This window comes from Muscardinus avellanarius (genome assembly GCF_963383645.1).
Source record: "Muscardinus avellanarius genome assembly, chromosome: 11".
Classification (NCBI taxonomy): domain Eukaryota; kingdom Metazoa; phylum Chordata; class Mammalia; order Rodentia; family Gliridae; genus Muscardinus; species Muscardinus avellanarius.
The window spans coordinates 72,390,209-72,416,676 of record NC_137797.1 but is presented as its reverse complement, the minus strand read 5'-3'; the positions used below and the strand labels follow the sequence as shown (position 1 = coordinate 72,416,676).

The 26,468-nt window shown below is 42.2% G+C and overlaps 1 protein-coding gene across 2 annotated transcripts in view; it reads right to left on the bottom strand.

Moving 5' to 3' along the window:
- Positions 1-25,448, bottom strand: part of CCNT1 (cyclin T1) — a gene marked incomplete at both ends in the record, with an annotated part of 29,011 nt that extends 3,563 nt beyond the window's left edge. The window contains 8 exons of one of the 2 annotated variants that reach the window (XM_080705252.1): positions 733-803; positions 966-1,129; positions 4,943-4,988; positions 7,249-7,311; positions 13,357-13,417; positions 16,265-16,393; positions 19,480-19,561; positions 25,288-25,448. In XM_080705252.1, coding sequence (XP_080561378.1) covers positions 733-803; positions 966-1,129; positions 4,943-4,988; positions 7,249-7,311; positions 13,357-13,417; positions 16,265-16,393; positions 19,480-19,561; positions 25,288-25,448 — 777 coding nt within the window. The remainder of the gene's footprint in view (positions 1-732; positions 804-965; positions 1,130-4,942; positions 4,989-7,248; positions 7,312-13,356; positions 13,418-16,264; positions 16,394-19,479; positions 19,562-25,287) is intronic. The other variant, XM_080705253.1, reaches the window with a different exon arrangement.
- Between the last annotated feature and the right edge of the window lie 1,020 nt (positions 25,449-26,468).

The following is a 26,468-nucleotide window of genomic DNA, read 5'->3' as shown; positions in this document are numbered from 1 at the left end:
TCAGTACGGGGAATGGAACCCAGGGACAGTCTACCTCTGAGCTCTACCCCAGCCCTATTTTTTATTCTTTATTTTGAAACAGGGTCTCACTGAGTTATAAAGGGCCTCACTAAGTAGCTGAGGCTGTCCATGAATTGAGATCCTCTTATCTCAGCCTCCCAAATGCTGGGATTACAAGCATGCGCCACCACATCAGGCTTGCTTACTTTGTTTCATTCTCACTAGGTTGATAAGTCTCACTAGTTGCTGAGGCTGTCCTTGAACCTTTGATTCCCCCATCTCAGCCTCCCAAGTACTGGGATTACAAGTGTGCACCACCACACCTGGCTGAAATACAACTTTAGACTACAATCTACACCAAAATTATCTAAAACTGATTTTGAAACTAGGTAATGTCAAAAATAAAATTATGACACCAGCTCTAACCTTGTAAATCCCTCTTGCCTCTATCTGAAACCAATACTTTAGCTCAGATGAATAATTTTTTCTAACAGTCTCCACATTGAAAATACTTAAGCTTGTTGTTGACCAAATAATCATTATCACAGATACTGTACAACATAAAGCAAAACCTATCACCTACAGTCACTGACTTGTGGGTCAGTGTCCAAGGTATGAAGTCATGATTATTGCATAACTATGAAAAGGGAGATTCCACACTTAGGACACAAGTCCAATTCTGGTACATTCACTGATACAAAAGAAGAACATGTTGGCAGAAATAATTCTTACCCTCCAATTTCGAATGCGTTTAAGCCTGCTGGGAGTTTTTTCCAGGATCTGCAGAAATTCATGTGTCAATTCTACAAATAAAACATTCAAGAAGGACTCAAAAAGAGGTAATGAAACAAGAATAACCTCAACTAACTTAACTCACTATTTTCATCTGAATCAAGTCACCTTTGGCCAGATATGTGACAGATCAAGAACAAGTTCTTTCCAAGGTCCCTTACTCTAAAACTTACCATCTAAAAGTTCCAAGGTCACAGTGGCGTCAACATACTCCCACCAGTGCTTCCCGTCAGTTGAGACTGGGATCTCCCAGTTGGACCACTTGCAAGCCAGATGGATGCAGACACAGGCCACCACAGGAGGTGTGTACTGCAGGCTAAATGTGGTCAAATGCAGGCTGACATCAGAGGGAAGGAAACAGAGAGTGTCATGAGCTCTCAATTCTCAACCCAAAGCTAAAACTCTCCATTATTAAAAAAAAAAAAAAGGTCTGAAAAAACACAGGAGAGCGAGAGGGCAGGAACTATCCTATGCTCTGATTCAGCACTCAATATGATTTTCAATTAACCCACTGCTCAGGTTAGCAACATTTCTAAATTTCTTGACCATAAAGCATTCAACATACACACTAGGGACCAAAAACACCCCCAAAAAACAAAAAAAATGAAACTAAAAATACTAGATACCCATGGTTTTAAAAATACTGACTTCTGGACCAATATCCAAGTCCAGAAGTCAATCTTCTTTTTATTTTTTTTTATAGTACTGAGGATTGAACCCAAAGGTGTTCTACCTCTGAACGACATCCCCAGACCTATTCTGTACGTATTTCAAAACAGGCTCTAAATTGCTGAGGGCCTCCCTAAGGTGCTGAGGCTAACGTCAAACTTGCAATCCTCCTGTCTCAGAAGATTTCAAGTATAGAAACTACAGGTATGTGCTACCATGTCCAGCTCAGAAGTCGTGTGTGTGTGTGTGTTTGTGTGTGTTACTGCGGATTAAACCCAGGGGCATTCTACCTCTGAACTACACCACCAGTCCTTTCTACTTTTTGTTTCAAAACAGTCTCCTTCAAGATGGTCTTGAACCTGTAATCATCCTATCTCAGCTAGGCTTCCATGTATTGGGATTATCCACACCTATAATACCACACCTGTAATCCCAGTCAATATTTATTATCTATTATCCTGAGAATTAACTCAGAATTTAAGAAAAATCATATGGGGTATATATGTATGTGTGTATTTAATCTCTGAATCAAATACTAAGAAAATTATCTTAGCCAGGCGTGGTGGCGCATGCTTGTAATCCCTGTGCTTGGGAGGCGGAAACAGGAGGATCGCGCAGGTTTGAAGCCAGACACACTGGCTTAAGAGACCCTGTTTCCAAATAAAAATAAGAAAAAATAGGTCTGGGAGTGTAGCCCGGAGGTAGAAGGGCTTCTAGGAACCCCAGTACCACCAAAAAATAAAAAGAAATAAAAAATAAAAATAAAATTATCTTAAAATTTTTATCTTCTCTTCTCTCTTGCCAGTCGCAGTTCTGATCTTTTTTTTTTTTTTTCTTTTTTTGGTAGTACTGAGGGTGGAACCCAGTACTTTACTATCTCCAGGCTATACTCTCAGACCTATTTTTTATTTTATTTGGAAACAGGGTCTCACTAAGCTTCTGAGAGTTTACTAAGTAGCTGAGGCTGCCTTCAAACCTGAGTGATCCTCCTGTCTCAGCCTCCCAAGTGCTGGGATTACAAGCGTATGCCACCACACCCGGCCTGATCTATTTAAAATCAAAGACAATCTCTAAAATTTCTTAGCTGGGCATAATGGTGCAAGCTTGTAATTACAGCTATTCGGGAGACTGAGGTAAAAGGATTACAAGGACCAGGTCAACCCGGGCAATTTAACAAGACCCATATCTCTAAATAAAAAATAAGAAGGGAGCCAGGCGTGGTAGTGCACACTTATAATCCCAGTACTTGGGCAGCTGAGACAGGAATATCTCACAGGTTCAAAGCCAGCCTCAGCTACTTATGAGGCTCCCATCAATTTAGTGAGACCCTGTTTCCAAAAAAAGTATAAAATAGTCTGGGAGTGTAGACCAGAGGTAGAAAATCCCTGGGTTCCATCCCCCGTGCCAAAAAAAAGGGGGGGGGGTGAGATGTGGCTTAGTGATAAGAGTGCCCCTGGGTTGAATCCCTACTTCTTTTTCTTTTTATTATTATTATTTTTTGGTACAGGGGATGGAATCCAGGGGCATTCATTCTTACCTCTGAGTTACACCCTCAGCCCTATTTTTTCTTTATTTTGAAACATGGTCTCACAAAGTTACACAAAGGGCCTCACTAAATAGCTGAGGCTGTCCATGAACTGCAATCCTCCAGTCTCAGCCTCCCTAAATGCTGGGATTACAACACCAGGCATGAATCCCTAGTTCTTAAAAAAAAAAAAAAAAAGCCAAGAATGGTGACACATGGTTGTAATACCAGTACTTAAGAGATTGAGAGAGCAAGGCATGGTGGTGCAAACTTGTAATTGCAGCTTGGGAACTTGAGACAGGAGGATCACACAGGTTCAAAGCCAGCCTCAGCTACTTGGTGAGGCTCTCGGCAACTTAGTGAGAGACCCTGTCTCCAAATAAAGTATAAAATAGGTCTGGGAGTATAGCCCGGAAGTAGAAAAGCCCCTGGGTTCCACTCCCAGTTACACACACACACACACACACACACACACACACACACACACACACACACACACAAAGAGACTGAGATAGGTGAACTGCAGGTTCAAAGCCAGCCTCAGCAACTTAATGAGACACTGTTTCACTAAGGGAAGGGCTCTTGTTAAAAAGCCTGAGCTTGTATCCTGGAGGTAGAAGGTCTCTGGGTTCCATCCCAAGTACTACCCCACTCCAAAAAAAGGGTAGGCATGGTGCCACATACTTGTAATCTAGCTCTTGGGAGATGGAGACAGGAAGATCTTGGGTTCAAGGCCAGCCTCAGAATGAAGTGAGACCCTGTTTCCTAATAAAAAATAAAAAGGGCTGGGGTATACATCAGGAGTAGAATACCCCTGAGTTCAATCTCTAGTACCAAAAAAGAATCTCATGTTAGATTACAAAACTGATCTCAAAGAAGGAAGCAGGCCTGAGACAAGATCATAGGTTCAAAGCCAGACATGGCAACTTAGTGAGGCTCTCAAAAACCTAATGAGACCCTATTTCTGAATAAGAAATTAAAAATCAGGCTGGGCTGTAACTTGGAGGTGAGTTCCTCTAGGTTCAATCTCCAGTACTAAAAAAATAAAAATAAAAAAAAATAAATAAAAAAAGCGGATTTCACAGCCTTTAACCCTTATTAAGAATATCTGGTGCCAAGCATGGTAGTGTACATTTGTAATTCCATTACTTGGGGAGGCTGAAACAGGAGAATCTCAGGTTTGCTGCCAGTCTCAACTACTTAGTGAGGCCCTCTGCAACTTAGTGAGACCCTGTTTTAAAATAAAGAATAAAAAAATAGGACTGGGGTTGTAGCTCAGAGGTAGAAGGACCTTGGGGTTCAATGCCCAGTACTGGAAAAAAAAACAAAAAAAAACCCCAAAACTAGAGAGTAGAGTAAGCACGTCATCTGATAGTACAAGTTATATATAAAAACAGCCTCAACAACTTAGTGAGACCCTTTTTCAAAATAAAAAATCAAATCAGGCTGGAGGTATAGCTCAAATGTAGAACATTATCTACAATACCACCAAAAAAAGAAAAAGAAAAAAAGGAAAAAAAAAGTATCACTGACTCTTTACATATATGAAGTGCCCACTTGAGCACAAGAAAAAAGAGAAAACTTTTAAATATTATAATTATTGCAAATACAGATTTCAGTCTCTACTGATGAGTCCTAAATTTACATGAACTTTCAGAACTGTGTTCTTAGATATTTAAAGCAAAGTTAACACATGCAAAACTGAATAGCTATTGAGAATCAATGCTAAATAATCTTTAGCAATTTAAAAAGTACCATGGAAACATACATAAAAACTGAGCAGAAAAACCAACAATCACCAGAAAATTTTAACACATTTTATCAAAGATTATTTCCATGACTAAGTCTTTGGGTTCCAGTTTACTAAGTAGTTCTATACATCCCTCAAAAGGTGAAAAGTGCAACCTATACAATGTCCAGTCCCAAAATATAAGGGAAAAATTAAAATATATAAACCTGTTGGTTGCCATGAAGTAAGATGTCTGTGCTAAGTCCTTGCTTGCTAAAAAAAAAAAAAAAAGTTAGTTAGTTTCATTCATTCTTAACAATATTTATTAAGCATTTATATTTGCAAGATACTATGAGAGTGGCCAATGATGCAGAAATGTGCTACCACTAAGCTATACCCCTATTCCCAATGATTTTTTTTTTTTCAGAACTGAGGATAGAAACCAGGGGTATTCTACCACTGAGCTCCAACTCCAGCCTTTTTTTTTTTTAAATCTTTAATTTTGAAATAAGGTCTCACTAAGTAGCTGAGGCTGACTGCGAACCGCGATCCTCCCATCTCAGCCTCCCAAATGCTGGGATTACAAGCTTGTGCTACCACACCTGGCTCCCAAAGATTTTCAATTTTATTTATTAGTGTGTGTGTGCGTGCGTGCGTGCATGCGTGTGTGTGTTACCAGGGACTGAATCCACTGGCATTCTACCTTCAAGCTACATCACCAGTACTATTTTTTATTCTTTTATTTTAAAAAAGGGTCTCACTAGGGCCAGGCGTGGTGGCACACACTTGTAATCTCTGCGCTTGGGAGGCTTGAGACAGGAGGATCGCACAGGTTCGAAGCCAGCCTCAGCTACTTAGTGAGGCTCTCAGCAACTTAGTGAGACCCTGTTTCCAAATAAAATATAAATAAAGTCTGGGAGTATAGCCCGGAGGTAGAAAGCCTCTGGGTTCCACCCCTAGTACCACCAAAAAAAAAAAAAAAAAAGGGTCTCACTAGGACTACAAGTGTGTGTCACCATCCCCGGCCAATCCCTACTTGTGTGTGTGTATTGGCTACCAGGATTGAACTCACAGGCATTCTATCTCAAGGTTACATTGCCAATAATCTTTTTTATTTTTTTATTTTAAAAAAGGGTCTCACTAAGTTGTGGAGGGCCTAAGTAGCTGAGGTTGGCTGAAAACCTTCAATCCCCCCTGTCTCAGCCTCCCAAATACAGGGACTACAAATATACTCCACCCTGCCCCATCCAGCTTTTACCTTTATTTTGAAACAAGATTTCACTAGGCTGAGTCTTACTACTTGCTGAGGCTGCCCTCCAACCTGGGATCCTCTGGTCTCAGTCTACCAAGTACGAGGGTCACAGGCATATACATTAACACCTGGCTTCTTTTCCTATTTATTTACTTATTTTTGGCAGTACAGAGGATTGAACCACTAAGTTACATCCCCAGCACTTTAATTTTTACTTTGAGACAGGGTCCTACTAAGTTACCAAGGCTGGTCTCCAACTTGTGATCCTCCTGCTTGAGCCTCCAGAGCAACTCAGATTACAGGCCTGCATCACCATGCATAGCTTTTAACATCTTTAAAACAGTAGTGAACATTGGTTGTGGTGGTACATGCTTGTAATCCAAGCATTCAGGAGGCTGAGACCAAAGGATCACTAAATAGCTGAGGCTGTCCCCAAACAGTGATCCTCCTGTCTCAGCCTTCCAAATGCTGGGATTGCAAGCGTGCGCCACCAAGCCCGGCTCTATGCTCCTTTAAGTCCTACAATTAAAATAAGATCACCCACACCCTAAGACTTTCTTAAAATTGCCACTAGATACTTAAGACTTCCTGCCTTTCGAAAACATGCCCACAGCTCTGAAAAATACCCTTAGCAAGTTAATTCTTTACATGGAAATCGTCTAAAAACATAATAACTCTAATAGAAAAATTCCTAGTCAAACACAATCTTTGTTTTTGTGTATGTAACACTGGAGATTGAACCCAGGGGCATTCCACCTCCAAACTATATCCCCAGCCGTATTTTATTTTTATTTTGAAACAGAGTCTCAGTAGGTAATAACAACCTCACTACTTGCTGAGGCTGTCCTCAAACAAGCAGTCCTCCTGTTTCAGTCTCCCAAGTACTGAGTTTACAAGTGTGGGACATCACATCCAGCTAGAACCAGTCATTTTGGATTATTTTTTGGTACTGGAGATTGAACTTAAGAGACATTCTACTTCTATGCTACGTTCCCAGCCCAATTTTTACTCATTTGGAAATAGGGACTCATTAGGTTTCTGAGAGCCTCCCTACACTGCTGAGACGGGCTTTGAACTTCCGATCCTCTGTCTCAGCCTCCCAAATCCTGGGATTACAAGCATGCATCAACACCCCTGACTAGAACCAATCATTTTGAGTTAAGCCAAGTAGGCCTTTCAATTCAATTTTGGGCCAGAGCAGACATGTTATGCTTCTCTTCAGAGCAAATCACAGACAAGTGGCAAAACAATTTAAGACAGTCAACTCAAGTTGTTCCTTACCTCGAACAAGTTGGGTGCACTTTACCACATGTGTATGTGGGTGATCAATCGTTAGTTCAAAGCCTTTAAGAAAAAAGTAACTCGTTAAAAATCTAAAGGTACTCAACAAACTTTATACTTTTTTTTTGGTGGTACTGGGGTGGAACCCAGAGGCTTTCTACCTCCGGGCTATACTCTCAGACTTATTTTATATTTTATTTATCCGCCTGTCAAAGCTTCCCAAATGCTGGGATTACAAGCATGTGCCCCACCATGCCTGGCCTTATTTTACTTTACTTTACTTTCTTTATATTTTATTTTATTTTATTTTATGGCACTGGGGCTTACACCCAGGGACATTTTACCCCTGAACTATACCCCAACCCTCATATTATTTCTATTTTAAGACATGGTCTTGCTAGCTTGATGAGGTTCTCACTACTTGGTGAAGCTGTCCTTGAACCTGCAGTTTTTCTATCTCAGCCTATCAAGCACTGGGATTATAAGTGTGTGCCACCACTCCCTGTTGAGGCCCTGTTTCAAAATAAAGAATAAAACATAGGGCGAGGTATAGCTCAGAGGTAGTATGCCCCTTGGTTCAATTCCCAGTACTGGGGAAAAAAAGTTTTGGTCTTGAGGTTTGATAGGTACCCTCTAGCTCAGTCAAAGTAAATTTCAAGATAGTTTATCTTAGAAGTATGTGGCATACTTCATTTTATTCTCAGCCTCTGCACGTGATTTTGGGAGTGAGAAAGGAGGGAAATTGGAAGCCGGGTGTGGCGGCGCACACTTGTAATCCCAGTATTTGGGAGGCTGAGACTGGAGTCTCCTGGTTCGAGGATAGCCTCAGTTACCTAGTGAGGCCCTTTGCAACTCAGTGAGACCCTGTTTCAAAATAGAGAATAAAAATAGGGCTGGGAGTGTAGTTTGGAGGTAGAATGCCCCTGGGTTCCATCCCCAGTACCGCAAAAACAAAAGAAAACAAAAAAAAAAAAAAAAAAAAAAAGAGAGAAAGGAGGAAAATCTTTAATGATGGCTAAGATAAAAGTATGAAGTTTGATAGCCGGGCATGGTGGCGCACGCTTGTAATCCCCGCGCTTAGGAGGCTGAGACAGGAGGATCATGCAGGTTCGAAACCAGCCTTAGCTACTTAGTGAGGCCCTCAGCAACTTAGTAAGAACCTGTTTCAAAATAAAGAACAAAAAATAGAGCCGGGTGTGGTGGCACACACTTGTAATCCCAGCATTTGGGAGGCTGAGACCTGAGGATCACGGTCTGCAGACAGCCTCAGCTACTTAGTGAGGCCCTCTGCAACTTAGTGAGACCCAGTTTCAAAACAAATAATAAAAAATAGGGCAGGGAGTGTAGCTCGGAGGTTGAATGCCCCTGGGTTCCATCCCCAGACCCCCCCCCAACACCCAAAAAAACCCCAATTTACATGATATAAATCATTCTAGGCCAGGCACAGTGATGCACACTAGTAATGCCAGTACTTGGGAGGTTTGAGACAGGAGGATCAGAAGTTCACAGCCAACCTCAGCTACCGAGTGAGGACCTCCACAATTTAGTGAGATCCTGTTTTAAAATAAAGAATAAAAAGTAATGCTGTGTGTAGTGGCACATTCCTGTAATCCCTGAACTTGGGATGTTGAGACAGGAGAATCGTAGGTTCGAGGACAGCCTCAGAAAGTGAGACTGTCATCAACCTAGCAAGACCCTGTTTCCAATAAGAAATAAAATCAGGCTGAGGGTAGAATTCATCTGGGTTCAAACAAAAAAAATATATATATAGAGAGAGAGAGAGCTGGGGCTGTAGCTCAGAGGTAGAATGCCCCTGGGTTGTATCCCTAATACTCCTCAAAAATAATAAAATAGGGCTGGGAGGTGGGGGTGGTAGCTCACACTTGTAATCTCAGTACTTGGGAGGCTGAGATAGGAGGATTGCAGGTTTGAGGCCAGCCTCAGCTACTTAGGAAGGCCCTCCATAACTCAGTGAAACCCTACTTCAAAATAAAAAATAGGGCTGGAGGTGTAGCTCAGAGGTAGTATGCCCCTGGGTTCCATCCCTGGTACCACACACACACCAAAAAAAGATTAAAAAATAAATAAGTAGCCGGGTGTGGTGGCGCACGCTTGTAATCCCCGCACTTGGGAGGCAGAGACAGGAGGATCGCACAGGTTCAAAGCCAGCTGTGCTGGCTTAAGAGACCCTGTTTCCAAATAAAAAAGTATAAAATAGGTCTGGGAGCATAGCCTGGAGGTAGAAGGGCTTCCAGGAACCCCAGTACCACCAAAATAAATAAATAAATAAATAAATAAATAAATAAATGAATGAGTGAATAAATAAATAGGGCTGGATATGTTTTTCAGACGCAGAATTCCTGTGGATTCAACCTCTGCTACCAAAATAAATACATAAATTAAAAAAAAATTTTAATTTATTCCAGTAGAAAAACATCGTTGCAACAGATGATGGCCTTGAAGATTGTTTAAAGTAAAAGCTAACTAGCAGAAAATACTTCTGAAATAAACTTTTTTTTTTTTTTTGTGGTACTGGGGATGGAACCCCTCTACCTCTGGGCTACACTCCCAGACCTAGTTTATATTTTTTTTTTAATTTGGAAACAGGGTCTCTTAAGCCAGAAGGCTGGCTTCGAACCTGCACAACCCTCCTGTCTCCGCCTCCCAAGCGCAGGGATTACAAGCATGCACCACCATGCCTAGCTGAAATAAATTTTAAAGAACTCAACATGCATATATATGTCCAGCAGGGCGTGATGGCGCACACTTGTAATCCCAGCATTTGGGAGGTTGAGACAGGATGATCGTGGTTCACGGACAGCCTCAGCTACTACTTAGTGAGGCCCTTTGCAACTCAGTGAGACCCTGTTCCAAAATGAAGAATACAAAATAGGGCTTGGGATATAGCTTGAGGGTAGAATATCCCTGGGTTCCATCCCCAGTACCACAAAAGAAAAAAAGAGGGGGAAAAAAAAAAAGAAATATAGCTGAGTTAGGCACACCTGTAATCCCAGTACTAAATTAAGAAGCTGAGACAGGAGTATCATCAGTTTAATCCCAACCTTGGCAATCTAGTAAGACCCTGTTTTAAAATGAAAATAGGGCTGGGGAGGAATGGTGGCACACACCTGTAATCCTAGTACTTGGGAGATTGAGAAAGGTAGATCACAGGTTCCTGGCCAGCCTCAGCTACATAGTAAGACCCTCCTCAACTTAGTGAGATCCTGTTTCAGAATAAAGCTGGAGGTGTAGCTCAGAGGTTGACTGCACCTGGGTTCAATTCCCAGCACCAAAAAATAAAATAAAGTAACATAAAATAAAATTTTCTAAAAAGGGCTGGGAGAGAGCCAGATGTGGTGGTGCACACTTGTAATCCCAGCATTCAGGAGGCTGAGATCTGAGGATTGCAATTTGTGGACAGCCTCAGCTACTTAACAAGGCCCTATGCAACTCAGTGAGACCCTGTTTCAAAAGAAAGAATAAAAAAAATAGGGCTGGGGTGTTGCTTGGAGGTAGAATACCCCTGGGTTCCATCCCCAGTACCGCAGAAAAAAGGGGGGGGGGGGAGTCTGAGAGAGCCAGCATGGTGGCACATGCTTGTAATCCCAGTACTTACGAGGCTGAAACAGAAGGATAGCACAAGTTGGAAGCCAGCCTCAGCTACTTAGTGAGGCTCCCAGTAACTTAGTGAGACCATGTTTCCAAATAAAATATAATATAGGTCTGAGACTTGGAAGTAGAATGCCCCTGGGTTTAACTCTAGTACAAAAAAAAGGGGTGGGGGCCAGGGGTATAACAGAGGCAGAGTATCCTTGGGTTCAAATCCCACTACCAAAAAAAAGGACAACACTGTAGAAAATAGAATTGTACCAGTAACTTTCAAACACAACTCATGAAATTCTACCTTACCAAGAGATAAGAAAAATGACAGCACTAGCCAAGTGCAATGGTACAAGCCTATAATCCCAGCAATTGGAAGGCTATAGCAGGAAGATGATTGCAGGTTCCAGGCCAGCCTCAGCAATCAAGTGAGGCCCTCAGCAACTTAGCAAGACCCTATTTCAAAATAAAAAAATAAAATAGGGCTGGAGTGTGGCTCAGAGGCAGAATGCCCCTGGGCTTCAATCCCCAGTTCCACAAAAGAAAAAAGAACAATAACAAGTCTAGAGAACAGAAAAAATAAAATGCATATTTCCATGCTTGCTATGCTTCATCAGTTGCCTATGCAACCACCATAGCTTGATTTCCTTCACTTCTGCTCTGCTGTACTAAACCCTGGTCATCAGTTTTTTAAAACAAATGCTGAGCCTGTAATGGTAGCGCATGCCTTTAGTCCCAGTACTTAGGCTGAGACAGGAAGATCTCAGGTTCAGGACAACCTTAGCAACTTAGTGAGACTCTCAGCAATCTAGGGAGCCCGTTTCAAAACAAAAACTAAAAGGGGCCGGGGGTATTGCTCAGAGGCAGAGTACCTGAGTTCAAGCCCCAATACCCAAAAAACAAGTGCTGCTATCTAGATAGTATGACTAAGCCAGGTGTGGTGGTGCATCTTGTAATCCCAGTACTTGGGAGGTTGACAGGGGAGAATCGCTGGCTCGTGTCCAGCCTCAGCAACTTATGAGGCCTTCCACAACTTAGTGAGACCCTGTTTCAAAATAAAGAATAAAACAGGGCTGCGGTGTAGCTCAGGGGTGGTAGAATGCTTCTGGGTTCAATCCCCAGTACTGCAATATTAAAAAATAAAAAATTATAAATAGAGCTGAATGTGATGGCACACACCTGTAATCCCAGCATCTGGGATGCTGACACCGAAGATAGCAGTTAGGACAGCCTCAGCTACTTAGTGAGGCCCTTTGCAACTCAGTGAGACACTGTTTCAAAATAAGGAATAAAAAATAGGGCTAGGGATGTAGCTCAAAATTAGAATGTCTCATCCCCAATACCACAAAAAAAGGGGAAATAAATAGTAAATAAATAGTATGACTAAAAGAACATAATAATCTATGAAAGGAAAATGTTTTTTTAAAATACTTCCTGTCCTCATTTATCAGGTTAAAAATTGCCAAGTCTTTGCTGGGCATGGTAGCACATACTTGTAATCCCAGTTCTTGGAAGGCTGAGACAAGAGGATCATAGGTTCATGGCCAGCCTCAGCTACTTAGTGAGGGCCTCTGAAATTTAGTGAAACCTTGCTTCAAAATAAAGAATAAAAAATAGGGGTGGAGATGTAGCTCAGAAGTAGAATGTCCCTGGGTTGTCCTCAGTAACTAAAACACACACACACACACACACACACACACACACACACACACACACACACAGCCATATCTTTAAAAAATGTAAACTATGAATCTTAGAAAGGAGAAAAAAACAAAAAAACAAAACAACAACAACAACAACAAAAACCTGTTATTTCAAAGGTCAGCATTACCTACATTACATCTATGGTACAGGCCAGGTTAAAACTCTAAGCACTAGTACTTGGGAGGCTGAGACAGAAGAATGATAGGTTCAAGGACAGCCTCAGCAAGTAGTGAGAGTCTCATTAACCTAGGGGACCCTGTTTGAAAATAAAATAAAATAGGGCTGTAGTGAGGCCCTCTGCAATTTAATGAGGCCTTGTTTCAAAATAAAGAATAAAAAATTGGGCTGAGGGTGTAGCTCAAAGGAAGAATGCCCCTGGGTTTAAACCCCAACATCACAAAAAGAAAAAAGCTGGGGGTGTACCCCAGAAGTAGAATGCCCGAGTACCCCCCCCACAAAATCTACAATCCACAAACAGATGAACACTGTAAAAACCTTCCCACGAAATTTTCTTCCTATGCTCTATTTTTATTTTTTTTTTGTGGTACTAAGATTGAACTGAGGGGATTCTATCTCCGAGCTATACCCCCAGCCCAATCTTACTGGAAAATAGGGTCTTACTAGGTTGATGAGAATCTATTTGCTAAGGCTGTCTTTGAAACTGTGATCCTCCTGTCTCAGCCTCCCAAGTACTAGGATTATAGGCATGGGCAACTATCCCCAGCTGTCCTTTTTTTTAAAATCTCAATATCAAATTAAGTAACATATATAATCTTTTAATGTTTTAAAGGTAAATAAACTTACCTAAAGTCTGCAAAATAATGCTTTCTAAAATCACCAAATCTTGAACTTGTTGCAGATAAGCCTGAAGGTGAGAACACAAGAAATTATTCTCTACAAAGTCTAATATATAATAAAGTGCAAATAATTCAACAACCCATCCCAGGAATGCCAAACAAGGCAAGAGTGGAGATGAAAATCGAAATACAATCCTAATTCCTATTTCCACTCAGTACAAATTATCCTAATTAAAAAAAAAAAAAAGTAAACAGGGCATTGTGGCACACAATGCTTGTAATCCCAGCATTTGGGAGGCTGAGACAGGAGGATCACAGTTCGGGGACAGCCTCAACTTAGTGAGGCCCTTTGCAACCCAGTGAGAACCTGTTTCAAAATAAAGAAACACACCCAACCCTATTTCAAAATGAAAAACAGGGCTGGGCATATAGCTCTGAGATAAAATGTCCCTGGGTTCCATCCCCAGTCAGTAACACACACACACACACACACACACACACACACACACACACACACACAAAGTAACCAGGCCTGAGTGGTAACATTTTACTTATATCCATATAGCTCTGAGATAAAATGTCCCTGGGTTCCATCCCCAGTCAGTAACACACACACACACACACACACACACACACACACACACACACACACACACAGTAACCAGGCCTGAGTGGTAACATTTTACTTATATATGGATATAGAAAAAGTACTAGAATGCTGGGCATGGTGGCCCATGCTTATAATCCCAGGATTTGGGAGGCTGAGACAGAAGGATCCCAGATCCCAGACAGCCTCAGCTACTTAGTGAGGCCTTCTGCAACTTACTGAGACCTTGTTTCAAAATAATAAATAAATAAAAATGGCTGAAGGATATATAGGCTGGATATCATGGCCCATGTATGTAATTACAGTACTTGAGAGGCTGAGAAAAGATTGAGGGTTCAGTGGGAGCCTCGGCAAATTAGTGAGGCCCGTTGAAATATAGTGAAACCCCATTTCAAAAATTAAACATAAAATAGGTCTGGGAAACCAGGTGTGGTGGTGCACGCTTATAATCCCAGCATACAGGAGGCTGAGACTGGAAGATCACGGTTCACGGACAACCTCAGCTACTTAGTGAGACCCTGTTTAAAAATAAAAAGTAAAAAATAGGGCAGAGGGTATAGCTTGGAGGTCAAATGCTCCTGGGTTCTATCCCCAAACCTGCAAAAATAAATAAATAAAATAGGTATGGGAGTGTAACACTGAGGAATCCCTAGAGTCAATCCCTAAGTACCAAATAAATAAATAAATAAATTTAAAAAATAAAACAGGGAGGGGGTAAAAGTAAAATGATCTTAAGTTCAATTCCAAACACCACAATGTTTAAAAAAAAAAAAAAAAAAAAAAGTTGTTGTTTTGCAGTACTAGAGATGGAACCCAGGGGCATTCAACCTCCAAGCCATACCCCTAGCCCTATTTTTTATTCCTTATTTTATTTTATTGCGGTGCTGGGGATAAAACCCAATGGCATTCCACCTCCGAGATACACTCCAGGCCCTATTTTTTATTCTTTAGTTTGGAAACAGGGTCTGAGTTGCAAAGGACCTCACCAAATAGCTGAGGCTGTCAGCAAACTGTGATCCTCCTGTCTCAGCCTCCCAAATGCTGGGATTACAAACATGCGCCACGATGCCTGGCATAAAATATCTCATTAATAACTATTTTTCTTTCGTGTGTGTGTGTGTGTGTGTGTGTGTGTGTGTGTGTGTGTGTGATTTTTCTTTCGTGTGTGTGTGCGAGTGCATGTGTTTTTGTGTAGTACTGGGAATTGAATTCAGAAGCATTCTACTTTATTTTTGGGGAGGCAGTACTGGGGATGGAATGCAGGGGCATTCTACCTTCAAGCTACACTCTCAGCCTTATTTTTCCTTTTTCTTTCTTTTTTTTTTTTTTTTTTGCGGGTCTGGGGATGGTACCCAGGGACATTCGACTTCTGAGCTACACCCCCTGCCCTGATTTTTATTCTTTATTTTGAAACAGGGTCTAAGTTATGGAGTGCCTAAGAAGCTGAGGCAGTCCGGAAACTGCGATCCTCTGGTCTCAGCCTCCCAAATGTTGGTATTACATGCATGTGCCACCACACCCAGCTCCAGCCTTATTTTTTATTCTTTATTTTAAAACAGGGTCTCACTAGCTTGTAGAGGGCCTAAGTAGTAGCCAAAACTGGCCGCAAACCTGTCATTTTCCTGTCTCAGCCTTCCAAATACTAGGATTATAAGCATGTGCCACCACCACACCCTGTGCATTCTACTTCTAAGGTACACTCCTGGCCCTTTTTATTTTATATTTTGCAAGTCTTTATATTTTGCTAAATTGTGAAGCTGGCCTTGATCCTGTGGATCCTATCTCCTACCCAATTTTATTCATAGATTTTAAATACTGATTTTATGCTAAAATGATAGTCTTTTAGATATACTGCATTACATAAGATATTACTAAATTTAATCCTCTTAAAAATGAGAGCCGGGGGTAGTGGCACAAACTTGTAATCTCCACGCTTGGGAGGCGGAGACAGGAGGATCATGCAGGTTTGAAGCCAGCCATGCTGGCTTAAGAGATCCTGTTTCCAAATAAAAAGTATAAAATAGGTCTGGGAATGTAGCCCAGAGGTAGAAGGGTATCCAGGAACTCCTCCAGTACCACCAAAAAAAAAAAAAAAAAAAAAAAAAGAGAGAATAAAAAATAGGGCTGGAGGGTGTAGCTCGGAGGTAGAATGCCCCTGGGTTCCATCACCAGTACTGCAAAAAGAAAAAAAAAAAAAAAAAAAAAAAAAAAACTTAAGAGTTCCTTTAACAACTCCTACTTAAATTCAGTAAATCCAAGATACAAACCTTAAGATCAATGTAAAGGAAACAAATGCTCCATCACCTACCTCGCTCCTAATATCAAGAAGTGATTCCTGTGGATGGAGACAGGCATGTGCTACCTTGATGACATGCTCCAATTTTTTTGGCTGTTCCTCCACTTTAGCTGCTAGAAACAAGGCTGCTGGAGCCACAGACTGGAATAAAAAGAAAATGAATCACAGTAACCACTTACTTCTAGATCAAGATAGATTTAAAGAGGAACCAAGTCTCAAGCAAATCAAGTTCTTTCCAAGTCCCAACTCCATCACCCCTTGTTTATGCTCCCCCGCCCCGGGTTATGATATATCTCGTCTTATATGCATTAATCCATGTCCATTTGCAAACACCAATCCTTCAACTCTCCTTAAAAGCTATCTCTTTAGCCAGACATGGTGGCACACGCTTGTAATCCTAGTACTTGGGAGACTGAGACAGGAGATCCTGCAGGTTCAAAGCCAGCCTCAGCTACTTGGTTAGGCTCTCAACAACTTAGTGAGACCCTGTTTCCAAATAAAAAATAGGTCTGGGAGTGTAGCCCAGAGGTAGAAGGCCCCTGGGTTCCATCTCCAGTACTGGAAAAAAAAAAAAAAATTGAACTGGGAAGCCAGATGTTGTGGCCATGCTTATAATCCCAGCATCCAGGAGGCTAAGACAGAAGGATCACAGGATCACAGTTGAGGACAGCTTCAGCTACTTAGTGAGGCCCTGAGGCCCTTTGTAACTCAGTGAGACCCTGTTTCAAAATAAAGAATAAAAAAATAGACCTGGGTATGTAACTTGGAGGTAGAATGCCCCTGGGGTTCAATTCCCAGTGCCACACACATTTAAAAAAAAAAAAAAAAAAAAAAACACTTGAATTTGAATCCTCATAGATACATTTTTAGAATTAATGTATTAAACAGGTGTTATTTTAAGCCAGCTATGGTGGTGCAGGCTTCTAATCCCAGCACTTGGGAGGCTGAGACAGGAGGATCACAGGTTTATAGCTAGCATAAGCTACTTAGTGAGACCCTTTGCAACTCAGAACCTGTTTCAAAAAAAGGAATATAAAACAGAGCTTGGGGTGTAGCTCGGAGGTAGAAGGCCCCTGGGTTCCAACCCTAATTAAAAAAAAAAAAAGTTGTTCTACCTTGTAGCCACACCTCCAGCCCTATTTTTTATTGTTTATTTTAATACAGGGTCTCACTTGAGTTGCAAAGGGCTTCACTAAGTAGCTGAGGCTGTCTGTGAACCGCAATCCTCCTTGTCTCAGCCTCTCGAATGCTGGGAGTACAAGCATGCACCACCATGCCTGGCTAAAAAGGTGTTACTTTAAAAGCTGGGCAGGATAGCACAAACCTATGATTCTGGGACTTGGGACACTGGTTTGTAGACAGTCCCAGCAACTTTTTGTTTTTTGGTCCTGGGGATGGAACCCAGGGGCATTCTACCTTCAAGCTATACCTTCAGGCCCATGTCTATAATCCCAGTACTTGGGAGGCTGAAACAGGAGGATCATAAGTTTGAAGCCATGCTCACCAATTTACCAGGGCCCCTGGCAACTTAATGAGACCCTGTTTCCAAATAAAAAATAAAATAGGACTGAGGTTTAATTGGATTTAAAATGCTGCTGGCTCAATCCCAGCCCCACAAAAATATAATAGTGATAATGAAATATCTGACTTACAAATCCATACCAAGTACTCACCAAGATTACTGCTATTAGCTGGGCATGGTGATGCATGCCTTTAATCCCTGTACTTGGGAGGCTGAGACAGGAGGATCACAGGTTCAAGGAAAGCCTCAGCAAGTAGTGACACCCTCATCAACCTAGCAAGACACAGTTTCCAAATAAGAAATAAAATCGGGCTGGGAGTATAGCTCAAAGGTAGAATGCCTCTGGGTTCAACTTCCAGTACAAAAAAAGATTATCCCTATTACTTTCGTTGTTTTTTTGTTTGTTTGTTTTGTTTTGGCAGTACTGGGGATGGAACCCAGGGGGATTCTACCTCTGAGCTACACCCACAACCCAATTTTTATTCTTTATTTTGAAACAGAGTCTAAATGAGTTGCAAAGGGCCTCACTAAGTAGCTGAGGCTGGCCACGAACAGTGATCCTCTTGTCTCCCAAGTGCTGGGATTACAAGCGTGCACCACCATGCCAGGGTCCTTGGAATTTTATTAAACAAATATAGTCTTACCTGAAACTGGAATATTACTATGTACTTACCTCCAAGTCATTTACAATAGTGCTAAGTAGGACCATTTCAAGTAGCAAATCTGAAAATAGCACTAGTGTATTTATAATTCTGACCAAGAAAAAAAAATTCCTTTTATTACTATTATTTTTCTTTTCCTGTTCTTAAAAATCATTTCCCTATCAGCCAGGCGTGGTGGCGCACACTTGTAATCCCCGCACTTGGGAGGCTGAGACAGGAGGATCGCACAGGTTCGAAGCCAGCCTCAGCTACTTAGTGAGGCTCTCAGCAACTTAGTGAGACCCTGTTTCCAAATAAAATATAAAAAAGGTCTGGGAGTATAGCACGGAGGTAGAAAGCCTCTGGGTTCCACCCCAGTACCACACACACACACACACACACACACACACACAAATAATAATAATAATAATAATTTCCCTAGTCATCATGTAATATACCTTCCTCCAACCAATCATTCATTAGGATTTTATCAAAAGCTGGGCATGGTTGCACACGCTTGTAATCCCAGTATTCAAGAGGCTGAGACAGGAGGATCCAGGGACAGCCTCAGCTACTTAGTGAGGTCCTTTGCAACTCAGTGAGAACCTGTTTCACAAAGAATAAAAAACAGGGCTGGGGTATAACTCAAAGGCATAATGTCCCTGGGTTCCATCCCCAATACCCCCCCGACACACACACACAAGCTTCTGGAATATCTAAATATCTTACTTTAATTTGTCTTCCTATGACCATATTATCATGTACACAAAAGTTATGCTTAAATAAAGCATAGTTTCCCCTTCAATGATACTCTTACCACTCAAAAATGTTAACTATGAAACAATCCACCAACTCTATCACCTACTCTAACTCTCCCTTAAAACTAGACACTTCACAGGAAAACTGCAAGGTGGGTTTTAAAACAACAGCGTGACATGTAATCAGTGATCAACCCTAAATTCTAAAATTCAAATGCCAGTTTAGTAACACAAACCAACCAAAACCAGTCAGCTGGAATCAATCACAGAAGGATTACACTATACAAAACAATTAACTATACTTACATTTCGATGAAACTGTGTAAATGACTGAATCATGTAGAATCGATGCATGTATACTATAGCTGTGTTGATAGTCAATTGTGAACTGAAGTGGTCAAGTTAAGGTCCAAATCAGATAGGCAGGCAGTATAATTCCCGAAATATAACCTATATCTCCTCCAAAAAAGATCAAATGGCCAAGCACAATGGATAGTCCTAAGTGAAAATTACACTTACCTCTCAAAATCAACAAAAGTCTGTTTTCAACAGTGTGTGGTTTAAAACAGACACACGTCTATAATCCTAGTACTTAGGAGGCTGAGACAGGAGGGAGCATAGGTTCACAGCCAGCCTTCAGCACCTTAGTGAGACCCTATTTCAAAATTAAAAAATAAAACAGAGCACAGGCTGAGACAGGAGGATAGTGGTTCACGGACAGCCTCAGATACTTAATGAGGCCCTTTGTAACTCAATGAGACCCTATTTCAAAAAGAATTTTAAAAAAATAGGGCTGGGGTGTAGCTCAAAGGTAGAATGCTCCTAGGTTCCATCCCCAGTACAAATAAATAAATAAATAAATAAATAAATAAATAAATAAATAAATAAATCAGGGTGGAGGGTATAGCTCAGAGGTAAAACACCCCCTGGGTTCAGTCCCCAGCACCACACAAACATACACAAAAAAAAGATTTACTCTCACCAAAACTGCCCATTGACAGCACAATACCTTTTACATACCAGGTATTTAATATAAATCTATTAAATAAATAACAACAAAATAAAACTCAGAATGTGTGAATCAAGATGGAATATAGGAGCCAGGTGTGGCGGCACATGCTTGTAATCCCAGCATTTGGGAGGCTGACAAGAGGATTGTGGTTCGTGGACAGCCTCAGCTACTTAGTGAGGCCTTTTGCAACTTAGTGAAACCCTGTTTCAAAATAAAGAATAAAAAGTAGGGCTGGGTCTGGGGCATGGTGGCACATGCTTGTAATCCCAGCATTTAGGAGGCTGAGACTGGAGGATGGCAGTTCGTGGACAGCCTCAGCTACTTAGTGAGGCCCTCTGCAACTCAGTGAGACCCTGTCTCAAAATAAAGAATAAAAAATAGGGCAGGGGGTGTAGCTCAGAGGTTGAATGCTGAATGCCCCTGGGTTCCATCCCCAGACCGGCAAAAGGAAAAAAAAAAAAAAAAAAAAAAAAGGCTGTGTGTGTGTGTGTGGGGGGTAACTCGGAGATAGAATTCTCCAAAAGGAAGAATAAAAAGTAGGGCTCGGGGTGTAGCTCAGAGGTAGAATGCTCCTGGGTTTCTTCCCTAGTACTAAAAAGAAAAAGAAAAAAGATGAAATACAGGGCCTGGTGTTGTGGTACACACCTGCAATCCCAGAATTTGGGAGGCTGAGACTTGAGGATGGTAGGTTTGAGGCCACCCTGCAGACTGGGTTTCAAAGTAAAAAATAATTCTTACTGGTGGAACATGCTTACAATCCCTGTATTTGGAAGATTGAGACAGGAGGATCCCAAGTTCAAGACTCACCCCAACAACTTGGTGGGGACCCTTTCAAAATAACAATAAAGATGGGTGTGGCACATGCTTGTAATCCCAGTACTTGGAGGCTGAGACAGGAGGATCCCAGGTTCAGAACCTTTAGTAAGGCTCGGAGCAACTTAGCAAGAACCTGTTTCCAAATAAGAAATAAAATAGGGTCTAGGGGTGTGGCCTGGAGGTAGAAGGCATTGGTTCCATCCTGAGTACCACAATAATAATAAAGCCGGGTGTGGTGGTGCACACTTGTAATCCCAGTGCTTGGAAGGCTGAGACAGAAGGATCACGAAGGTTCAAAGCCAGCCTCAGCTACTTAATCATGCTCTCAGCAACTTAGTGAGACCCTATTTCCTAGTAAAATATAAAATAGGTCTGGGAGTATAGCCCAAAGGTAGAAGGCCTGGGTTCCATCATCAGCACCACGAAAATAAATAAATAAATAAATAAATAAATAAATAAATAAATAAAGCTGGGCATGGTGGTGCACGCTTGTAATCCCTGTGCTTGGGAGGCTGAGACAGGTGGATCGCACATGTTCGAAGCCAGCCTCGGCTACTTAGTGAGACCCTGTTTCCAAATAAAATATATATATATATATTTAAAAAAAAAATAGGTCTGGGAGTATAACCCGGAGGTAGAAAGCCTCTGGGTTTCACAAAAAATAAATAAATAAATAAATAAATAAGGAATGGTGGTGTAATTCAGAGGTAGAATGCCCCTGGGTTTAATCTCTAGTACAAAAGAAAAAAGAAAAAAGGGTTGGGTGTGTAGTTCAGAGACAGAATTCCCCTAGGTTCAATCTCCAATAGAATAAAATAAATAGCATTAAAAAAATTGGAGCTGGACATAGTGCAGGAGGATCATGGCTACTTGAGGCCTAAACACAACTTAGTGAGACCCAGTTTCAAAATAAAAAATAAAACATAGGAGCCAGACATGATGGCATACACTTGTAATCTCAGTACTTGGGAGGCTGAGACAGGAGGATCCCAGGTTTGCAACCAGCTTCAGCTATTTACGCCCTCTGCAACTTAGTGAGACCCTGTTTAACACTAAAAAATAAAAAATAGGGCTGGAGGTGTAGCTCGAAGGAAGACTGCCCCTGGGTTTCATTTCCATTTCTGAAAAAAAAAAAAAAAAAAAAAAAAAAAAAGTCTGGGGATGTAGCTTAGAGGTAGAACTATTTGGTTAAAAAAAAAAAAAAGCTGGGCGTGGTGGCGCATGCTTGTAATCCCTGCGCTTGGGAAGCTGAGACAGGAGGATCACACAGGTTCGAAGCCAGCCTCAGTTACTTAGTGAGGCTTTCAGCAACTTAGTGAGACCCTGTTTCCAAATAAAATATAAAAAAGGTCTGGAAGTAGAAAGCCTCTGGGTTCCACCCCAGTACCACAAAAAAAAAAAAAAAAAAAAAGGATAGCCGGTATGGTAATCCCAGCGCTTGGGAGGCTGAGACAGGAGGATCACACAGCTTTGAAGCCAACCTCAGCTACTTAATGAGGCTCTCAGCAACTTAGTGAGACCCTGTTTCCAAATAAAGTATGAAATAGGTCTGGGAGTATAGCCCAGAGGTAAAATTCCCTTGGGTTCCATCCCCAGTACCGCAAAATAAATAAATTAATTAATTAAATAAAATTATAACCAAGACCCTTGCATTTTTATGCACTCTATCTCTGAGCTACACCTGCAATGCCTAGAAAAACTTTTATGTAACTTCCTTTTTTTTTGCGATAAAGCGGATGGAACCCAGGGTATTCTACCTCCGAGCTACACCCCCCAAGCACTATTATTTATTTTTAATTTTCAAACAGGGTCTCGCTGAGTTACAAAGGGCCTCACTAAGTAGCTGAGGCTGTGTGCAAACTGCAATCTTCCTGTCTCAGTCTCCCAAATGTTGGGATTATAAGTATGCACCACCATATCCGGCTTAAGTACAACTTACTTCTAAAGACTTCAGCAGACAGTCCCATAATGACACTATAAAAAAGCATTTTAAGCCGGGCTTGGTGGCTCACATTGGTAATCCTACTGCTTTGAGAGGCTGAACTGGAGGAACCCAAATTCGAGGACAGCCTCAACAATTTAGTGAGGCTTTTAGCAACCTAGTTAGACCCTGTTTCCAAACAGAAAGTAAAAAGGGCTGGGGTATAATCTCCAGTACCACACACATACACCAAAACCAAGGCATTTTAAGGATACACCGCAGTGGGCATAGTGATGCATGCTTGTAATCCCAATACTTGGGAGGTGGAGATGAGAGGATAGCAAGTTTGCGGCCACTTCAGCTATTTGGTGAGGCCCTCCACAACTTAGTGAGACCCTCTTTCAAGATAACAAAACCAAGCCAGGCGTGGTGGCACATGCTTGTAATCCCAGGATTTGGGAGGCCGAGATAGATGAATCACGGTTCATGGATGGCCTCAGCTACTTAGTGAGGCCCTTTGCAACTCAGTGAGACCCTATTTCAAAATAAAGAATAAAAATCAGGCTGGGGGTATATCTTGGAGATAGAATGTCCCTAGGCTCCATCCCCAGTACTGCAAAAATAAATAAATAAATAAATAAATAAATAAAGCCAGGCGTGGTGGCGCATGCTTGTAATCCCAGTACTTGGAAGGCTGAGACCAGAGGATTTCAAGTTCATGGTGAGCCTCAGCTACTTAGTGAGACCCTATTTCAAAATATAGAATAGAAAGTAGGACTAGGAGTGTAGCTTGGCAGTAGTATGCACCTAGGTTCAACCCTGAGTACTGCAAAAATAATTAATAATAATAATAATAATAATAATAAATATAATTCCAGTACTTGGGAGGCTGAGACAGGATTGCAGGTTTGAGGCCAGCCTCAACTACTTAGTGATGCCCTATTTCAAAATAAAAAATAAAAAAGTAGGGCTGGGGGGGTGTATCTCGGAGGTAGAATGCCCCGAATTCAATCCTTGGTACCACAAAATAAATAAATATGATTTTAAAAATAATAAAATATAGTACAGTACTTGGGAGGATGAGCCAGAAGGATCACAGGTTCAAGGATAGCTTCAGGAAGTAGTGAGACTCTCATTAACCTAGTGAGACTCTGTTTCAAAAATAAAAATAAAAAATAAAAAAATAGGACTGGGGGTGTAACTCAGAGAATGCCTCCGGGTTCAATCCCCAGTACCACAAAGAGTAATAATGATAATAACAATAGCAATGATAGGGCTGGGGGTATAGCTCGGAAGTAGAACACCCCTGGATTCAATCCCCAGTTTTTCTGCGGGGTGGGGGGGATACACTGAAACAGAACTTGGAAAAAAAAATTTCCACAGAAGGGTACGTTTAGGAAACAAACTGGTTATCAATAAGAAACAAACTGACGATCAAGAGAACATTTTTTTGAAGCAAGGACTAAGTTACAAACATTACAGCGAGAGAGACACTTAAAACTGCATGAAAGGAAACTACCCAGAGGAAAATAAATTTTCTAATAGAAAGAACTTTAAAGCTACATGAGTTTTGTGTGCCACAAAATGGGCGTTTTCTGACAAAAAATACTTTGGGGGATTAATAAGTTTCCTTGCCTTTGAAATATAAACGAATACACACCAGTATCCTGGGTAACTCAGAGAGAGAACAGTTTGTAAACTACTTAAATATCAGATACATGGGGTCTACATCCCTACCTACGTCAACTGACATCTTTCCTCCCTCATAAATTCTATAAAACTCAAACAACCGCTACTATTTGAACGTCTGAACGCCAAGCACTGTGGTGAGCAGAGCATCAAATGCAAGACGTATCTATTTTACAGACTGGACGACCAAGAATTTGACAGATTACTAAAACACTAGCGAGCGGGAGGAACGAATTTTTGAGCCAAAGCTGAGACACTAATTCCTGACCACCTTTATAAAACCTTCGAGGTATTGAATTTTTTGAGACTCTTCTAAGTTTGAGCGGCAGCCGTTAACAGCGAAACCTCTACAAGACCTAGAACATAGGAGAAAGAAGAATCTCAAAGTCACAAGAGCAGGTCAGAACACGGCGAAGCGGGTCTAAGAACTGGCCAGAACACAAAGCCGGGAAAAGATACGAATTCCCAGCAAGTTGGTAGCAAGGCGGAGCGAGCGGGAAATTGACCCCGCCTCGCTTCGCTCGCGGGAACAGATTCAGCCCGCACCGTCGTGGGCTCTCACCACTCGGCATCCACGTCCCGCCCGCCCTCTTACCCCCTCGCCTCCCGCCAGAGCCGAAGGCCCGGGCGCCGCGGTACCGACTCCAAGGCCGAAAGGCCTAGGCCGCAAGGATACACGTTAAGACGTTGTCCCATGTCCTGGAGTAGATTGGCCGCCTGCTGGCGGTACGAAAGTTCTTTATCTGGGTCCAGGCCAAAACGACGGGACGGGCTATTTTCTAGCTGTTCTCGAGTAAAATACCACCGTTTGTTGTTGCTCTTCCTCTCTCCCTCCATAGTGCTTCTACCAAAAGGCAGCGGCGGAGGCTGCAAGCACTTCCCAGCGTCACCTACGCGGCGACACACATCCGCCGTGCCGGGACCACGGCGACGTGACGAACTTCCGCTAAAAATCGCCTCCCGGGTCGTGACACGCTTCCGCCGAGGAAGCGAAAGTCGAAGGGCCTACTTCCGCAATGGGCCTCGCGGCGCCCCGTACCGGAGTTAACAGCCAGTCTGAAACCAGAAAAGACCTCGAGGCGGAAACGCAGGCGCCAGTCATGTGACCCCCGGGAGGCGGGGCGGAGCTAGAAGTTCTCGTTTGGAAGCCACGTTTTTCTCGCGAGAACGGGGCCGGGCGTTCGCGCCCCGGGCTGAGCGGCCGGGCCGCGGCGGCGAGTGCACTGGGAGCACGCCTACGCGCCGCGGTGCGGCTGCTCCGGGAACTTCGCTGGTGGCGGAAGTGGCGGCGGTAGTTGGGGCCGAGAGCTTGCCACCGTCGGAAAACTGAAAAAGGCAGCAAAGATCGTGGCCCCGGGGAACTTCGAAACTTAGAGCTTCTTGAAGGCTCTTCCGCTGATGGTGGCAATCCTGCTCTAACAATTTGTAGCCAGAGCCATTCATTCATTTACGTGGATTCAGCCCCCAGTACCTCGGTAAATAAAGCCAAACTGCCTAATAGCTTACAGTGACATTTTTATTAATGTAATACTACATGTCCCAGGCACAGTATGCTGTTTCACTTAGCCAACGCAACTCCAAGAAGTAATAGATGTAATCCTTGTTTGAGAATGGATGCGGTAAAAATTTCCCTTGGAAATGTGGGGAGATGCCACCAGAAGGACTGGAGTGTAGTTTTATTGGGGGGGGGGTTGCTTTTTGGTTTTTGTTTTTTTCGGTAGTGGGGATGGAACCCAAGGGCAATCTACCTCCGGGCGGGGGGTGGGTGTCACTAAGTAGCTGAGGCCGGCTGCAAACCTGAGGTCATCCTGTCTCGGCTTCCCAAGTACTGGGATTACAAGCAAGGGCCACCACACA